Source organism: Sinocyclocheilus grahami, unplaced genomic scaffold, assembly GCF_001515645.1.
Source record: "Sinocyclocheilus grahami isolate Dianchi unplaced genomic scaffold, SAMN03320097.WGS_v1.1 scaffold110.1, whole genome shotgun sequence".
NCBI classification, from domain to species: Eukaryota; Metazoa; Chordata; class Actinopteri; order Cypriniformes; family Cyprinidae; genus Sinocyclocheilus; species Sinocyclocheilus grahami.
Window position 1 is genome coordinate 1,755,060 of NW_015505289.1, and position 18,909 is coordinate 1,773,968.

The 18,909-nt window shown below is 35.4% G+C and overlaps 1 protein-coding gene across 9 annotated transcripts in view; it reads right to left on the minus strand.

The window, feature by feature from the left end:
• Positions 1 to 18,909, minus strand: part of slc4a5b (solute carrier family 4 member 5b) — a 37,933-nt gene that overhangs the window by 16,405 nt on the left and 2,619 nt on the right. For 5 of the 9 annotated variants that reach the window (XM_016277232.1, XM_016277235.1, XM_016277233.1 and 2 more), the window contains exons 2-14: positions 17,555 to 17,622; positions 16,039 to 16,239; positions 10,333 to 10,459; positions 9,287 to 9,447; positions 8,038 to 8,187; positions 7,772 to 7,867; positions 6,806 to 6,861; positions 5,520 to 5,585; positions 4,919 to 5,010; positions 4,506 to 4,593; positions 4,260 to 4,414; positions 1,141 to 1,269; positions 893 to 1,067 (exon numbers count right to left, since the gene is read on the minus strand). In XM_016277232.1, the coding sequence (XP_016132718.1) occupies positions 893 to 1,067; positions 1,141 to 1,269; positions 4,260 to 4,414; positions 4,506 to 4,593; positions 4,919 to 5,010; positions 5,520 to 5,585; positions 6,806 to 6,861; positions 7,772 to 7,867; positions 8,038 to 8,187; positions 9,287 to 9,447; positions 10,333 to 10,459; positions 16,039 to 16,239; positions 17,555 to 17,621 (1,563 nt within the window). In that variant the 5' untranslated portion in view covers position 17,622. Of the gene's footprint in view, positions 1 to 892; positions 1,068 to 1,140; positions 1,270 to 4,259; positions 4,415 to 4,505; positions 4,594 to 4,918; positions 5,011 to 5,031; positions 5,084 to 5,427; positions 5,586 to 6,805; positions 6,862 to 7,771; positions 7,868 to 8,037; positions 8,188 to 9,286; positions 9,448 to 10,332; positions 10,460 to 14,200; positions 14,524 to 16,038; positions 16,240 to 17,554; positions 17,623 to 18,909 lie in introns of those variants that run through there. The other 4 variants (XM_016277227.1, XM_016277230.1, XM_016277231.1 and 1 more) reach the window with 4 other exon arrangements.

Sequence of the window (18,909 nt, forward strand, 5' to 3'; positions counted from 1 at the left end):
CCTTGACAGTGTCATTTACTAGGCAGGCAATGGGACAGTCACAAGCCTCCCGGTTTTCATCCAAAATATCTTAAATTGTGTTCCGAAGACGATTGAAGCTTTTACGGGTTTGGAACGACATTGGGGTAAGTGATTAATGACAACATTTTCATTTTGGGGTGGAGTAACCCTTTAAGCTATTGTATGGCTTCAGAAGTAACACAGAATAATACGCACAATCTTGGATTTGGATCGGCCGTCTCTGACCGATACCCGATCCAACAAAAAATGGCAGTATCGGAGCCGATACCCGATATGAATATCGGATCGGCGCATCCCTAAAAATGATAAGATACCAAGTCATAAAATTGAGATAAAAAGATTACGACTTCAAAATGATGATAAAATATTTAAATTATGACAATCTAAAGTCGAAATGACAAAATACGAAGTCACACTTAAGAGATGAAGTGTAAATTATGACATACCAAGTCATAATTATGATAAAATGTTGATAGTATAACAAAAAGTCAATTCTGACATAAAAAGTCAAAGTTTTGATCTCATAATGTTGTCCTTTTATCTCATAATTTTGTCTTATGTCATATTTTCGACTATTATGACTTTCCAAAGCAAGATTTTTTTTAATATGTGGCAGAATTGGGCTTTCATATGTTTCCGTCTCAGAGAGAGAAAAAAACTGTGACTTCATGTATCACAATATGATTTTGCAACTTTATTTCTCATAATTCTCTTAATTTTTGTTTCTTACAAAATGTCTAATTTTTAAATTTTTACTCTGAAATTATATAAAACAATAGAATAGTATATTGGCCAGGCCAGTTAACTGCTTCATATTTGGCTGTTTTGAGCATCATGATGAATATAACAAAATATTTGTATTATAAATTACTTGGTAGTTGTCGGTTGCGTCCCCCAGCAGTCCTCCAAAGGTGATTGCATTGGTGATGCAGCCCAGGTAAATGAAGAGCACCGCAGAGACGGACTGGATGTGGAAGCCCTCATAGAAGTCACTGAGAAACCCGGGCACTTTACGCTTGATGTCCAGCCACAGTCCTCCACAAAATCTACACAAACAGAAAGAGTCTCAGACGTCATGTAATTTCTATAACTAGAAGTTGAGCAGGTCCTAGATGCTACCGGCCAGTGAATTTCAGCTCCTCTCCAAGTTCATGTGGAGCCGGCAGGTCCTCGTCTTCTGCAGACGCTGCACCTCCTCCTGCATTCCCATTCGGCTGCCCCAGCTCATTCAGAGAGAAAACAGACTTCCTGCAAAAAAATAAAGAAATAACAGATATAACTTGTGCTACATCATTTAAAATAAAGCAATAAGCCCCAAGAAGCCGTGGTTTACAGTGAATTTATAACAGCTTGTTAGGCACGATGCGAAGCAGAGAATAAAGCCATTTTTGTTGGATCGGGTATCGGTCAGAGAGGGCCGATCCAAATCAGAGATTGTGCGTATTATTCTGTGTTACTTCTGAAGCCATACGATGTCAAGTCACCTTTATTTATATAGCGCTTTTAACAATACAGATTGTGTCAAAGCAACTGAACAGCATTAATTAGGAAAATAGTGTGTCAATAATGCAAAATGACAATAGTAAACACTCATTTTTCAGTTAAAGACAGTTCATCATTCAATTTAGTGATGTCATCATCCAGCTCAGTTCAGTTTAAATAGTATCTTTGCAATCATTTGCAATCAAGTCAACGATATCGCTGGAAATGAAGTGTCCCCAACTAAGCAAGCCAGAGGCGACAGCGGTAAGGAACCAAAACTCCATCGGTGACAGAATGGAGAAAAAACCTTGGGAGAAACCAGGCTCAGTCGGGGGGCCAGTTCTCCTCTGACCAGACGAACCAGCAGTTCAATTTCAGGCTGCAGCAAAGTCACATTGTGCAGAGGACTCATCTGGTTCCTGTGGTCTTGTCCCGGTGGTCGTCTGAGACAAGGTCTTTACAGGGGATCTGTATCTGGGGCTCATCTAGTTGTCCTGGTCTCCGCTGTCTTTCAGGGCTGTGGAGGTCCTTTCTAGGTGCTGATCCTAAAACCCTCTTAGCTGTTATAAATTCACTGTAAACCACAGCTTCATGGGACTTATTGCTTTTATAAAACAGTTATTTCAAATACGTAGTTAGGTTTCACAAAATAAAACAGAGCAAATAAAGTGTAATGATTATGGGTGCTCCGATTGATCGGCTACAGATAAATATCGGCCGATAATCACGTTGGGATGATTGGGTCTCTAAAAGGCCGATCTCAAATAACCGATCTCAAGCTCATGACGCTGCCGTGAGAGGTTTGGCATGACATGCAGCTGCACCGTCTCAGTCTCTGTCCGACGCGGGGTGAAATAATTATAATGCTATATTTCTTCATTAAATAACTTATAAAGTCATTTGAAAACCTTGTGTGAGACGTAATTCTTGCCAGTGTTTAACCATTCAGCGCTCGCACACTCTCCTGGAGACCGTGCGCTCATGTACACTCGCAGCACACACACATAACGCCAGGTTCACATCACTCCATTTGCAGTGCATACATGGTGCATATTTTTTCCACGCTCATGTTAACGGATTAAAGCGTTCACTGCACACGGCTGCGGTCCGGCAGTCTGTTTAGGAGCGGTGCGTCTGCAGCAGTGCAGAGATCGTTTCCGCATGCTGCAAGTGCTGAATTAAAGTAACAGCGCATTGTTTGCAGTAAATATGAACATGGATTGACACGAAAATTTAGTAATTACACCATAAATGCATATTATTAAAGCCTACTGTGTTTCACAGTCAACGCATATGGCTTTTTGGCTAGGTTTAAAGGGAAAGAGTACTTTTAGATAAAGATGGCAATAATAGATGGCACTGGTGGAGGTAGGAAAACAAAGTTCTTTATGAAGCGCAGGATTGCTTGTAATAAATAATAAAATACAAAAGAAAAGGCAGTAGAGCTGACTATTTCTGTCAAAGGTAAGTGTGTGATAACGTAAGAAAAGTAGTTTAAATGTTTTGCCAGTTGCTTGAGCAACTTAATATATAAATCTAGAAGTAAATGCAAAAGTAAAAAGCATTGAATAATGTGTTGCTTATATTTATTGTGTTTAAACATGTCTGTGAAAGATTGCATAACTGTACTGTGTAAAAAAAGAATTGCAATGCTGAAAAAGCATTAACAGCCACGGATCAGTAGCGGACTCTTCTGTGAAAGCACAGTCCGTGCTGCTTCTTCTCTCACAAGAGTCAACTAAGAGGGGTAATTCCCCCCCATTTTCAAAAATGAAATTCAGGCCCTGAATAAATGTCTAAAAATCCTGATTGGAGTATCACTATAAATAGTTATAAATTATAAAAAGAAGGCTTTAAAAAGATCGGTATCGGTGATCGGTATCGGCAGATACTGCTTTCTGTGATCGGTGATCAGCCTCAAAAATCCTGATCGGAGCACCCCTAGTAATGATATTAATAAAAACAGTATTCTTCCACCAAACAATGTAGTTCCTCAGAAACAGTTGGACAAAGTAAACAAAGGTGTATGTTTGTAGAGTAATTTACAACAGCTTCAGACAATCAGAATCAAGGACCGGAACTATCCGTCTTATAAGGTAATATTTAATATGACCGAATCAATACTAAATAATATTTTTTACTTGATTAAAGCCAGTTAATTTAGATGCTACCCCATGAAGTACATATTTTAGATTACAAAATATCTTTCACTCTATATTTTTAACAATGCAGTATATAAACATAATATTTCTATTATGTTGTTGCAAATATACAGTAAAGTTCAAACGTTTTGGGCCGTTTAGACATTTTAATGATTTTGAAAGAAGTCTCTTTTCCTCACAAAGGCATTTATTTGATGAAAAATACTATAGTTTATAATAACTGTTTGAAAATATTATTTATTCCAGTGATGTAAAGCTGAATTTTCAGCATCATTACTCCAGTCTTCAGTGTCACATGATCCTTCAGAAATCATTCTAATTAAGAAACATTTCTGATAATTATGCTGCAAAAAGTTGTGCTGCTGCTTCATATTTTTGTGGAAGCCATCATACATTTTTCAGGATTCTTTGATGAATAGAAAGTTCAGAAGAACAGCGTTATTATTTATTAAATCTTTTCTAACATTATAAATGCCTTTACTGTCACGTTTGATCAATTTAATGCATTCTTGATGAATTAAAAATATCCATTTCTTTTCAAAAATGTACTGACCCCAATCTTTTGAATGGTAGTGTAGATTCGTGATTTAATACCTCATCTCTGCTGAAGGCAGTTTCTTCGGGGGTTCAATGCGGATCTTGGGGTCCCATTCTCCAGGAGGAAGAACTATCACCTCATCCAAAAACTCATCAATCCCAGCAATCAAGTCCTCACGATCTCTGGCTTTATAGGCCACGTCGCTGAACAGCTAAATAGGGTGGCAGATACAGACAGATTTGCTGATAATACTGTGATGATACTTAATTTCGGGGTTCAGAACTGATGAGATTTCCTCTTACATCGTCAACCATGAGTGTAGCCATGGCGCGACCGATCTCATTGTAGGATTTGGTTTTGCCATTGGGACCGAGCAGCACAAAGAGAAACCTGGAAAACCCACATAGTCTTTCATTAAAACGTAAAGCAAATACACATTTAAAATGTATTCTTTCTCTTTCTGTAAAATGAATCAAAAATATAAAAATAGTTACTTGGAGTTAGTACAATGTCTAAAGTGGACTATCGAAATAAAGTGTAACCATTATTATTATTATTTGTTTATGTACAATCATAATTTGCTGGGGTCTCTGTGACTGAAATGTCTGGAATTTATTGTTTTTTTGCTTTACCTATGGTACAAGTGTTGTTTTGCCAGACTGTGTTGTGATGATCACAGCCAATAAACTTATACAGACTGTTTTGGGATGATCACCTTGTTGGCACAGGGACTTCAGTAAGGCCTCCTAGCGTTGCGGCTTGAGCCAGACGTACGAAGGCCACAAACGGCTTGTCTAGAAAATCCACCTCTCCCATGGCGCGACCGATCTCATTGTAGGATTTGGTTTTGCCATTGGGACCGAGCAGCACAAAGAGAAACCTGGAAAACCCACATAGTCTTTCATTAAAACGTAAAGCAAATACACATTTAAAATGTATTCTTTCTCTTTCTGTAAAATGAATCAAAAATATAAAAATAGTTACTTGGAGTTAGTACAATGTCTAAAGTGGACTATCGAAATAAAGTGTAACCATTATTATTATTATTTTTTTATGTACAATCATAATTTGCTGGGGTCTCTGTGACTGAAATGTCTGGAATTTATTGTTTTTTTGCTTTACCTATGGTACAAGTGTTGTTTTGCCAGACTGTGTTGTGAAACTAAAGGCTATTAGCTATTTAAACAGCCAATAAACTTATACAGACTGTTTTGGGATGATCACCTTGTTGGCACAGGGACTTCAGTAAGGCCTCCTAGCGTTGCGGCTTGAGCCAGACGTACGAAGGCCACAAACGGCTTGTCTAGAAAATCCACCTCTCCAATCAGCACATTAGACGCCTCGGCATCTCTGGGGATCTTCTTCATGAACTTATTCTTCAGCTGGTGGGTGGAATAACAATCCAGTTAGGGATCACGGATGAGTGGGTTTAATTAGTCCACATGGTCTGAAGTGCTGAGATGCGTAGGTCATGAAATTTCCATGTTGGAAAGAGTTCACACAACAGCCTCATTCATGATACCAGTATCAATATGAGCTCCATATTCAACGTCTGATGTGCCTTTTTTCCAATGGCAGATCAATAAAGCTATGCAATCACAGCAGGAAGACAGAGCATGCAAACGCACCCACGTGATCCAATGAAAACAGCCGCTTGGCAACGGTGGCCTCAAAGAACACGTGCATATGGAATGGTCTGTGCTTATGGTCAAAATCAGCTTTTAATCTTTTAATGCCACTTTCAGAGTCAATTCACTTTCTACAATGAATAAACAAGCTCCTTTCTCATGTCCCGACCCTGTTTTTCCTCTTGTCAGATCATTTGCTGCTGTTACGGTGTATATATATGTACATCAAAACTGACATTTGGACACTTAAGTCTCACTTAAAAGTGGAAATTCTCTCTTTTTCTCAGCTTTTCTCAGAACTAATTTCACATTCTTGCAATAACTTTACCTGGAGCACATGATTTTTAGTGGATGCATGAAGTCAATTCCTCATAGTTAACTTAACTCAAACTGATTAGCATGAAAAATGTGCTTGTGCTGTCTTTTTTAAAAAACAAATGACACTTGATATTGCCACTTTGACACATGCTCCTGTAAGGCATAAATGAAGCCTGTCGAGGGCAGTGAACACATGAAAGTGAGTCATGGGTGTCACTTTAAGCAGAACAAAAACTCATTAAAGTGGACTCAGAATTGGCTCACTTTGAAGTCTAGCAAGCCGAGAGCAGCGGCACCAGCAACCCTTCTTGCACAAACACTAAAGCCCTGCAATGGCCTCAAAATACTTTGGCAAAACTAAGCGCTTTACTGTGTATTTCATATTTTGCTTTTCATTATTGCGCCACATTAAAATGAAGAAAACATTACAAAAAGACAAACAACTGCTGGCGGCATTTGAGTGACTTATATGGAATATTACCCTGCATAAATTTGCCACATAACGCACATAAACAAGACCCCTGATGCAGTGCTTTTGTTTCTAAAATCATCCTGTTTACTCTTTGCTAATCAATAAATACATTTTCAGTGTATTTCAATATGTTCATGTGAAAAAACAGCAATGGTCCTGGAATACTAATGGAAAAATGCCGTACCTGGTCGGTGCTGGGTGTGACGCAAATATCATTCATACTGCGGCACTGAGAAGGATCTGAAAAGCACAGATGAAACACTTTGATTATCAATTTAATCAGTTTTGTTATTGTTAACTAAAACTAACACTAGTAAATCAATAGAAATAAAGGCGAAAAACAACAAAAATATAAAGTAGATAGTAAAAAAATACTTAAAACTAAAATAACATAAAATAACTTAAATCAAAAGTACTACAATTACTAAAACTAAAATGGAAATGAAAATAAATTAAATCTAAATAGAAATATACTAAATTACTAAAACTAAAATTAAAATAAAAATGGAAAATATAAAAATAAAATATAATATAGATAATACTAAAATAACACAAAATTAAATAGATTATTGATGTAATTTCTGTGTTGATGTGATTTCACTGTCAAAGGCAAAGCCAAATATATCATTATGCATCAGATTCAGATGGTAATGCCGTGTTAATTTGATATATACCATGTGATTTTATGATTACAAAATTCATGTGCCACACATCTTAAACTTCTAAATGTCACATTTGCTTGAGAAGTTTTGGAAAGTCCATATTTTATGCAATCATGTTTTTTAAAAGGTACTGCAAAAAAACATATTGCATTAGTATACTTAAAAAAATGACACATTAGTTTTAGTAACTTTTCTTTAGAGACAAGAAAAAACAATGTTGTTTTTCTGGCCTAAAGTACCCAGAGTACAGAAACAAATCATAACAAACACGAATGGAAAACCAAAGTCAAGACCTTTCTAATAATCTCTAATCCTCAGAACAATGAATGTTGCTCACCTTCTTGTGCAACTACAAGCAGTTAGTGTGTGGATGATGCTATGTGAGGTTAAAGGGACAAAACCTGAGAGGCTTATTAGAAATTCCAGAGATCCGGAAGTAGTTGTAGATAAATCTATGGAAGGGGGATGACACAGAAGGCCAGACTCACGCAGTTTGCTGAGGCTGCCGCTCTGACGAGCTCGCAGGTCCTCAGTGGAGCGATGGAAACCCGACCCAGAGCGAGAACTCGGGCTCGGACTGCGGTCTGATGCAGACCCGAGATCAGACACAGAGAATGACATGATCAAGATGGCAGGACAGGCAAAAGAGCAAAGTGGTCATAAGAAATGATTTGAAAAGACAAGTGTCAGAGAAAAGACAGGGAATTCTGGGAATACCACTGACTGTGGGACAGGTAAGATAGCGGACACTCACTCGAGGGGCTGGATTTTCCGATGTCCGCCAATGAACGGTGGATCGGCTTCTTGGTCTGGTGTCGGTGTTTCCGCAAGAGGACAAAACTGATCTTCTCACGGATCTCTGGAGCTATAAGACCCTCCTGCACCTGCTTTTCAATTATGTCATCTGTGAAAGGCAGAAAAAAACACATTTTTTAAATAAAACAGGAAAAACTCCTTGGAAATAAAAAAGCACACATTAGGTCTCAGCTGTTTTTCCTAGACAGCAATGAGAATATATGGATGGCTCCTGCTTCTCAGATGTTTCTCCTGAGGAAAAGACTCTTTTTTTCCCCTCAACAATATCTCAAACTGTGCTCAGATTTTCTAACATGATTCACACTGCCTTCTATATTAACAGCATAGATCTATGGTCTTACTGTATGTGAAGTAAGTCTCATTTGTTTCTGTTTTTATTTCCTCTCAGAAATTGTATGAGAAACATGTGAAACAAAGTTATTACTTCCATTAAACATATTTCAAAACCCTATTAAATATCTTTAGCTTTAAAAGAGCAACATAATTTCTACTACTGCATGCTATCATTTTCGAATCTGTACACTTTTTTTCTTTGCATCATGTGTGCTAGTTCGGATGGAAACTGTGTGGAATTCTGAGGAATATATTTAAATTTAGTAAAATATGTTAAACAGAGCTGGAAGCACTGCACTCTTATTAGTAGCTAGAAGCATAATCAAATTAGCCGATATAAAGTACTTTTCAAAAGTTTGAGCTTTGTAAGATTTTTTAAATGTTTTTTTTTAAGTTTTTAGACTTTTACATTTTGAAAGTCTCTTCGGCTCACCAACACTGCATTTATTTGATTAAAAAATAAAAACAGCAATATTGTGGAATATTATTACAATTTTCTATTTGAACATTTTAAAAATGTAATTTATATCTGTGATCAAAGCATCATTACTCCAGTCTTCAGTGTCACATGATCCTTCAGAAATCATTTTAATATGCTGATTTGCTGCATTCTAGGATGAACAGAAAGTTATTTTTTGGAAGAACAGCATTTATTTGAAATAGAAATCTATCATAAATGTCTTTACTGTCACTTTTGATCAGTTTAATGCAACCTTGCTGAATAACTGTATTGATTTCAAGTAAACATCTTTTAAATCGTAGCGTATGTTTATAAAATGGAATATTAATGATCAGAATTTGGGATCTTTGTGATTGATGGGTGTTCAAGCTCGAATTTTGTAGTTGTCACTGACCCACTATCTGCGGCAGTGAATAGCCCTCCAGGTCCAGCAGGATGCAGCCCGTCTGCAGGCAGGTGCGCAGCTCAAACAGGCTGTGCAGAGACAGCGTGGACACATGCGGTTTGCTCCACCTCTCTCCACCCTCCTCCACCTTCTCCTCAAACTTAACCCACCTGATGAAACACACAGAAGATGCGACTCTACAAATGTTACCTTGACAGTTTTTCTTCCCAAGAACCAGCAGATGGATGAAAAGCTTTTGGGTTTTTAAATGTGTAAAGGAAATGGCTGGGAATAATGGCAACAATCAATAAGTCCCCTTTTAAAGTAACACTTTACGATAAGGCTGCATTAGTTAACAGTTAATGCATGAAATAACAATGAACAATATAATTGTTACATTATTTATTTATATTTGCTAATGTTAGTTAATAAAATACAACTGTTCATTGTTAGTTCCATGTCAGGTCCATTAAATAATATTAACAGATACAACTAGATTTGAGTAATGTATAAGTAAATGTAGAAATTGACATGAACTTTTGAAGATTAATAAATTCTTTATAAGTATTTTTTATTGTTCATGTCAACTAATGTTCCAAATGGATCCTTATTGTAAAGTGTTACTGTGTGTTTTTGTTACTGTACCTTTAAGATATGCAGAATGTAATACGGAAGATATCTCTGATAAGCTCTTCTTTGCATGCCAAATAAGTAACATGTCTACAGAAATGCAAACTGATGAATAGATGTTAATATATATATATATGTGAATGTCAGGAGGGCCAGATAAATGACACAATATAACTTCTAAAGTATAATATTCTTCTGTTATGATTATTGTCGGCTCTTTGACAAATTGCTTTTGCTGCTCTTTTGAAAGTAGCTTTGGATAAAATGTAAATGTAATAAATGAATACTGGAAGTCATTAAGCTCAACTCAACTCTGACATTAAGGCACAAAGCTAATAGGATTGGATGAGTCTCTCAACTCATACCTTTTCATGTTTTAAATAATGCCACAAGGGCTTCAGTGTGTGTGTGTGTGTGTGTCTCACCTGGCCGACTCTTTCCACTCCATCTCCCCACCCTCGTGCTGCAGTGTGTCCATCTCAGTGAAGAGGGTGGGTGTGGGCTCATCTTCCTCTCTGAGGATGTGGCGTAGTCTCTCTGCAGCAGGAGACACTGTCACACACACACACACACACACACACACTTAAGATACTACAAAGACATACATTTACCTTAAAATGCAAGAGTAATATTTGTAGTATATACTGTATATATATATATATATATATATATATATATATAGTATGTGAGCCAAAGCAACTAAGCAAAACAAGCATCAGAAGTTAGTTTACATGACAATACATCGAGTCTTGTGGGTGAGGGAAGTTTGAATCTTGCTTGCAACCGTTCCTGATTTGACCTCTCCCTCATTTTCCACATCACTTCATGTATTCTCTCTACTATGCTATAAATAATAAACTAGATTTTTCAATGTATAAACTTGATGTCAGAAGTTTAGGTTGATGTGGATGGTTCTTAACCTCTTGCTATCCACTTGCTAGGCTGTTCTGTGTGGTTGCTAGGGCATTGCTAGATACTTGCTTACTCCAAATCAAAAGAGACCTTGTTATCTAATATGTAAACGACCATAAAGTTTTGGGTTGGTAAGATATGTTGGTGTTTTTGAAAGAAGTCTGTTATGCTCATCAAGGCTGCAGTGTTATTTTAGTATCATTAAGGGTGTATTCACACCAGGAAAGTCCGATAGTTCGCTTGCTTTGGTCTGTACCAAATATAATTGAGATTTTTTTAGTTTGGTGCGGTTCGCTTTCACACTGCCCTTTTTGAACCAGAAACTGTAAACAAAACCACACGTGTGCTTAAGGTCATCCATTCATTGGTTCATCCATTCAACCGTACCAGAGTTCGTTTGGAAGCAGACCGAGACCACCTCTTCAGCTGGGTCTCGGTACGGTTGTTTGGTCTGCACCCGAGTGCGATTGCTGTATTCACACCTGCCCGTGTGATCCGCACCAAAGAGGGAAACGACCTTGAGTTCGATTCAATCGAACCAAACAAGACAGGTGTGGATACACCCTAAGATATTATAATAGTTTTTATTCATATTTTATATTGGCAATTTTCATTATGATTTTAGTTTTATGCTTTTCTAACTTTTATAGTTTTATATCTTGTTTTTTTATGTCTATATAGTTTTTTTTATTATTTATTTGAGTTTTAGTTGATTTAGTATCAAGTTAAACTAAATTAAAATGAGAAATGTTGCCTTGACAACTGTTTGAAATTAAATAAGAATTAAAATACATTTTTGTAACTTTTTTGTAAAATGAAATGTTTTGTCAAAAAACAAACAAAAAAAAAACCATGATACAATTTCAGGATTCTTCAGGATTGTTTTATATAAATGATATAAATGAATAAACTGATTATAAATGCCTTTCCTGTCACTTTTCTGATCAGTTTAACGCATCCTTGCTGAATAAATCCTTGGTTTTTATTCTAGTAGATGTTTGCATGATATCAGGGTGTTGCTAAGGTGCGGAGGGTGGTTGCTAGGTATGACTTGGGTCCCTCTTTCAATATAAAGGTGCTTAATTTTTTTCACCTGTTGAATAAACTGCAATGGGAAAATCATATAACTTTGAAAAGAAACTGCAGATGCTTTTATCCAACAAGCAGCATTGCAAGCAATTAAGCATGAAAAAGTAAGCAAATAAAAATGCAAACGTGTCCATGCAAAAGAGGTCAATAATAATAGCCTGTAGCTCAACACCTCCTAATTGAACAAACGGGTTTGATTCTTCGCATTATAAACAGAAGCCTGTATGACGTATAAGTCTGGGTGTTATGTTTTGCCTTCGGCTCAGGCTGAATTGACCCTGTGCTGACCCGCTTGAAATGAAATCTGAATATGACAGAGCAGGACCATTATAATGTACGGCTCCCGAGGCCATGATCCCATCATCATTCTTCGCCAAACATGTGTCTCATCAAAACGAGAATCTGATCTCAAAAGCCTGAGCTTTCAGATCTGAGAATGCTCTGAATTCAGCTTGAGTCACGCGTCAGCCGATAACGCGACATATAAAGTCAGAACCAAATCAACAATATTGTTTAAAGATAAATATCTTAACAATCTTCCTTTGAAGAGAAATATCTTGAAATGTTGAAATGTGCATACATCTCTTTGTAAAGCAGGTTGACATCTGAAAGCATTTCAAAAGAATTTGTTTGGTAGATTAATTTAGAATAACCATGTGACAGTGGCTTATTCTAATCTGATGCACATTGCCAGAATCAAAATCTAACATCAACAGACCTGTAGTGCTTTAATCAAATTCATCCACACTATATTTTAGGTAAAGTAAACTTACATAAGCTTCAGTGTGGGCTACTAAAACCTGTTCACAATCTAATGTCATGTGCATTAACTCTGATTATTCAAAACTAATGGTGCAAGTCGGTGTTTGTGAGCCCATGCATGACAATCTTGTTGTGACCTTCCTCTCGATCTCCGGCTTTTCTTCGGGATTATTAGCACGTGGGTGTTTTTCTCCATGTAATCCTTCTAATCCTGAAGTAACAATCACAAATACGTGTGGTTGTAGAATGCCAATACAGAGTAGAGTACAACGCAGCGGCTTATTTATAGCTCACGCACTTGAATCACTTTGGTTAATCAATTAAACTGATGGAGTCTCGACATATTAGAAGGTGGTTGTTGATATATGCATTGCCATAGGATTAATCAACAATGCAGTCATATCTTTAGTTGCTGACCTTCAAAAATGCACTGAATAGAGAGGAAAGGTGAGTAATTCGCTTCAGACTGAACACTGATGAACTCATTTTTAAATCCTGATTTCTTCTTCTTCAGAAAAAAAACGTACAGGAATATCCCTTTCCTGAAATGCATTCTTGGGGATTTTGATGTATTTCACAATTTAATCATTGCATTTAAATCATGACAATATGGACATGGCAACGAGTGAATCGCATTAAACTTGATGTGTGGCTCATATAGCATATTAAAGAAAAAAGTAAATAAGAAGAATACATTCTATTTTGTTTAAAAAAAGGGCCTATTTTAGGACCATTCATTTTTTTGCACGGCGACGTTATGTCATTTAAGAAAATTTTCCCTCAAATTCTTGTTATTGTAATGCAAATATTTAACTTCTGAATTTGTCTGTAATTGGCATTATTCTCAAATATTTTTGTTTTTGTGTTGTTATATAGATTTTCTTAATATAATAACAGTAAACAAATTACTATTATAAATCATTTAAAAAAAAAGGAAGTCTTACCATTTAAATCGTTTTTATTTTTACATTAGAGAAAAGTGAATTTTACGGGTAAATGTGATTCAAATTTTGCTGCAAATTTTTAAATATATAACAGTAAACAAATTACTATTATACAGTAATTTATTTTAAAAAAAAATTTTGTTTCATTTTGTTTGGTGTTTTTATAATTTTTTTAATTCTGTAACAGTGGACAAATTACTGTTATACAATTAAAAAAAGAAAATATGCAAAAAGGAGGTACAATAAGTGCTATCCTGGTGTAGTTTACCATTTAAATAATGTATACTTATTTATTTAATTAATTACAGAAAAGTGAACTTTGCAGGTAAATGTGCTCAAATGTCACAAGGGTGCAAAATATTTTTAAACTTACAATCATCAACCAACCTTGTGAATTCAGTGATGGCTGATCAGCAAAAAACTTGCTAATAGATTAATAGACTCAGCAAAGTCATGATCTCGCAGTGTCAAACTCCAAACCAGCTTGGACCTCAATTCCAGAGAGAAACTCTCCAGGACAAAGCTAATAGGAAGAACTGGCAGCAAAAGTAAGGAAATAAGACAATGATGGCGTTTGTGACTGTACCTGTGCAGCTGCTCAGTTGAGTGCTCAGAGAGCCCAGACTAGATGCCAATGACTGTATCGAGTCCTGAATACTAAAGGACCCCGTCAACCTACGCTGTTCCAGCTCCATCCTTCAGAAAGTCCAACGTTTAAAGTTTCATTGAAAGAAAGAGATCTACAAATACAATTCTGAAATGTCCACTCGCACTTCTTTTTGATTTCCGCCTCTTTGTGATGAACCTGTTAACTGAGCTCGTCCCTCATTATAGATGCACCTTCCCTATGAGCGTGTCCTCTTGTTCTTGAACTTTTCTTCTCAGCAGTGTTGCTCTTTCCCGAAAACTAAAGCATGGCAAAGTGCCACACGCATGAAAGGCCCAACAAGTGTTTTTCTCCCCCTCCAGCTTTGCTGATCCCTCCCTTTCTCGCTCTCTCACTCTCACAGAATTTAAGCCTAAAACCTCAGATCAATCATTCTCAAGGATGCTTGTTATTTTCTAACAAACCTAAAGCATGAACTATATCAGGGCTATTAAAGTGAACTAAAACCACAAAAAACATGTTTGTTACGTGATATAAAATATAGGCTAAATGTTAATTAAAATAAATAAAATATAAAAACGTAACTTTCATTTCAGCTAGTTGCCAAAGCAACATTTCTCATTTACAAAAACTGAAATAAAATGAATCATAATTACTAATAAAAAATTTTTTTTCTAAAACTAAGTAAAATGTACATAAAAACGGACAATAAAATTTAAAAAGTTAAAAACGTATTCAAAATATTAACCCTCATTTTGTGTTTTGATAATTTTTTTATCTTTCTTATCGCATTTGACAAACTTCCTGAGTTTGCTCACACAGTATAGCAACTTACCCCCCAAAAATTTTTATAATTTTTGTACTTTTTGGGGATTTTTTCCCTTCTTGTGATACTTGTGGTGTTCCCAGTCAAAAATGACCCTCATACAAAAATTGCATATAAATCTCTCCTTATGCTATATTATTATTTATTACCAAATCTCGGATTCAACCTTTTTATCAGCTTGTTTTCTTTCAGTTAGCACAGGTTTTGTATTTCTTTTTGGAACTGATCGTAGGCACCTCAGTTATTGAGTGAACATTACCAAAATCATCACTCCAAAGATGCATAAGCTTCTATCAATGAGAGAAATACAAAACCTGTGCTACTTGAAAGAAAAGAAGTTGACAAAAAGATTGAATTCAAGATTTCATGATTATATGTGACCCTGGACCACAAAACCAGCTTTAAGTCACTGGGGTATATTTGTAGCAATAGCCAAAAATACATTTTATGGGTCAAAATGATCGATTTTTCTTTTATGCCAAAAATCATTAGGATATTAAGATCATGTTCCATGAAGATATTTTGTAAATTTCCTACTGTAAATATATTAAAACTTAATTTTTGATTAGTAATATGCATTGCTAAGAACTTCATTTGGACAACTTTAAAGGTGATTTTCTCAATATTTTGATTTTTTTTGCACCCTTAGATTCCAGATTTTCATATAGTTGTATCTCGGCCAAATATTGTCCTATCCTAACACACCATACATCAATGGAAAGATTATTTATTCAGCTTTCATATGATGTATAAATCTCAATTTCGAAAAATTGACCCTTATGACATAAGATATTTACAAGCAACTTTTCAAAAAGTTAGTCATTTAAATGAGAACACCAAAATAGGATGTTCAGTACAACACAAGGGTTAAAAAATAACCAACAGAATCTCAATGATTCTAAATAACACTGAACTGTATTTTGTAACCAATCTACTTAGCAGAACTTTTTTGTTACGTCAGCATAATAATATCAGGTTAAGAGAAGCTCACTGGTGGAGTTGATGTCAGAGAGCTCGTTTGAATCCTGCTCTCCTTCATCTGGGTCACATGGTTCCTCTTGATTCTGGTGTTCATGGCGGTTATGGTGTCTCTCCCGGCCGTCCCGATCGTGGGAATGCCGTGACGTGTGTCTGTGATGTCTGCACTTCCTTCTGTATTCCCGTGGCACTGGAACGCCAATATAGACGGATTCTAAAACCAAAGAATAAAAAATAGGTGAGTTTCTATTTTATAGTGTTTATGGCATAATTCACACTCCAGTATGATTCCTTTCCAGCGAATCAGTTTCTTCAGTTTTTTTTAAAGTTTAGATAAGTCATTGTATTTCAATCCGTGTTATTTTAATATAATTGAGATACCATTATAGTTTTTTATTTTTATTTGTTAAATATATCTATATATATCTATATTTTATTTCACAACTATTTTAGCACATCAAGTTAACTAAACAAAAACTAAACAAAAATGAGAAATGTTGCTGAAATAAAATATGTTTATAGTAGTGCTGTCAATCGATTAATCGCGATTAATCGCATCCAAAATAAAAGTTTTTGTTCACATAATATATGTATGTATACTGTGTATATTTATTATGTATATATAAATACAAACACATGCATGTATATATTTAAGAAAAATATGTTATGTTTATGTATTAAATATATTTATGTATAATATAAAATATAAGAATATAAATATATAAATGTATATACATGTAAATATTTTCAAAATATATACTGTATGTGTATGTATTTATATATACATAATAAATATACACAGTATACATACATATATATTATGTAAACAAAAACTTGTATTTTGGATGCGAATAATCGCGATTAATCGTTTGACAGCATTAGTTTATAAATATATTTTATTTTATTTCCGCTAAAGTTTATTTTATTTCCAGTAATGACATTTTTGTTGATATTAGTTGTAGTCAACTATAATAACCCTGATTAAAAAATACATTTACAGTATCTTATACATTTATTTTTATTTACACGTAATATGTGTTATATATACATGTTTATATGTTATATGTGCTTCTGTGATATATTAACATTGGAAAAAAATTTATTAAAAAATTATAAATATTATTTACGTAAGTGTACGTGGAAAAACATTCCAATAGTAAATAATGAAATTATTTTTAGCCTATTATTAACCTTTTTGTGTCACGACTAGCTGTGTAAACAAGCACGAAGGCGATCAATAAACAGTCTTTAATAATCCAAAGAGGGTAAATCCAGCAGACGTACAGGCAATCCATAAACATCTACACAGAGACGAGACCCGACAATGAACACACAAGGAGAACAGAACAAGTAGTGACGATAACGAGACAAACCTGGACATAATCAATGAGTAACCATGACAACTAACAAGGACCGGGACACAGAGCAAAACACAAACAGAGTCCATGCTGGTGTGACATTTTATACTCTCCAGTTTCTTTATCAAAAAGTGATTTGTAGGTCAGGTACATCAGCCAAGATCCTCTCACCATCCTCATCCTCATCGTGTCTGCTGCGGTGACCACTTCTCCTGCTGCCATGCCAGTCATGGTCCATCCTGACAGGAAAAAGGCAGAATAAAAGACTATTATTAAGACGCTACAGGCAAAAACACTGCATCAGTTTTGAGATTTTGGCATATTTTGCATCCTTAACGTTTCATCTTTCAGACTAGTGGAAAGAAAACATCTAAAAGATACATTTAAGTGTTTATTTTTATTTTTGACACTTTATCTATTTGTGTCCGTAGATTTAAATTACAATTCATATCTTTAAAGGTCGTTTTCTCAAAATGAGTTTTTTCTCCTGCACTGAGACTGAAATCTCCACTTCAGCAGCACATACAACAAACTTTACAGTTTTATTTCTATCTATATTCTGAAGGGTTTACAGAGGGGTTTCTTCATATATAATTCATCTAGGGATGCTACAATAGAGATTAAGCGCAACAGACTTCTGTATTCTGTTAAATGGGTCTCGTCGCTTCCGATTCAAGCGTTTGGCATATGATTAGTTAAATATGAAGCAGTTTACTAAAGATTTAAAAAGCGATTTTTACAGCAAATTAACAACAAAAAAACTCCTGCACACTTCTGTACACTGGAGAAAGACGTGGAGAAAATCCACATATGCATCACAGAAATAATAGAACTTATGCCATTCCAGGAAATCCCTAATATGGACAAAGGCATCCAGCTATCGCTGTAACTGAATAAAAAGATTCAAAATAAAAGAATAAAAGAAAAGAATAAAAAGAAAACATTTTGAATGACGAAACATGAAGACAGTAAACACTGGACTGTGACAATATATGGGTTATCCGTGTTCTTCGAGCCATCTCGGGTGTTTTCATAATAATTAAGAATATTTATAATCCACTGCTAATCGGCAAGATTAGAAACGCTTTTCATTACAAGTCATTACAAGGGAAGATGTTTCAAATGCACGTTATAAGTGTGGAGTTTCCTCATCTCATAACATGAACTCACGGGCACAAACAAACTGCAAAGGCGGAGAAATAAAACACAGAATTTATTTTAACGCAAAACTGAACCCCCACCCCGACGCAATTCACAAGTGCATATTGAAACGTGGATGCCAAACCGAATGATTCAATATCATATTGAGTATGTGGCATCCCTAAATTAATCTAATTTAGCCTATATAAGATATTTTTTTCTAAAAACAGAATCCAAAATTCCCTATGCAAAAAATGTCAACAAAATCAATCAAGAAACTTGAACCCAGCTTTATCCAAGGTTCAGATTTCTGTTCTAGAAATGTAGGCAAAATCATGCATATTTAATTAGATAATGCAAAATTTGCATATTTAAACATAACATTT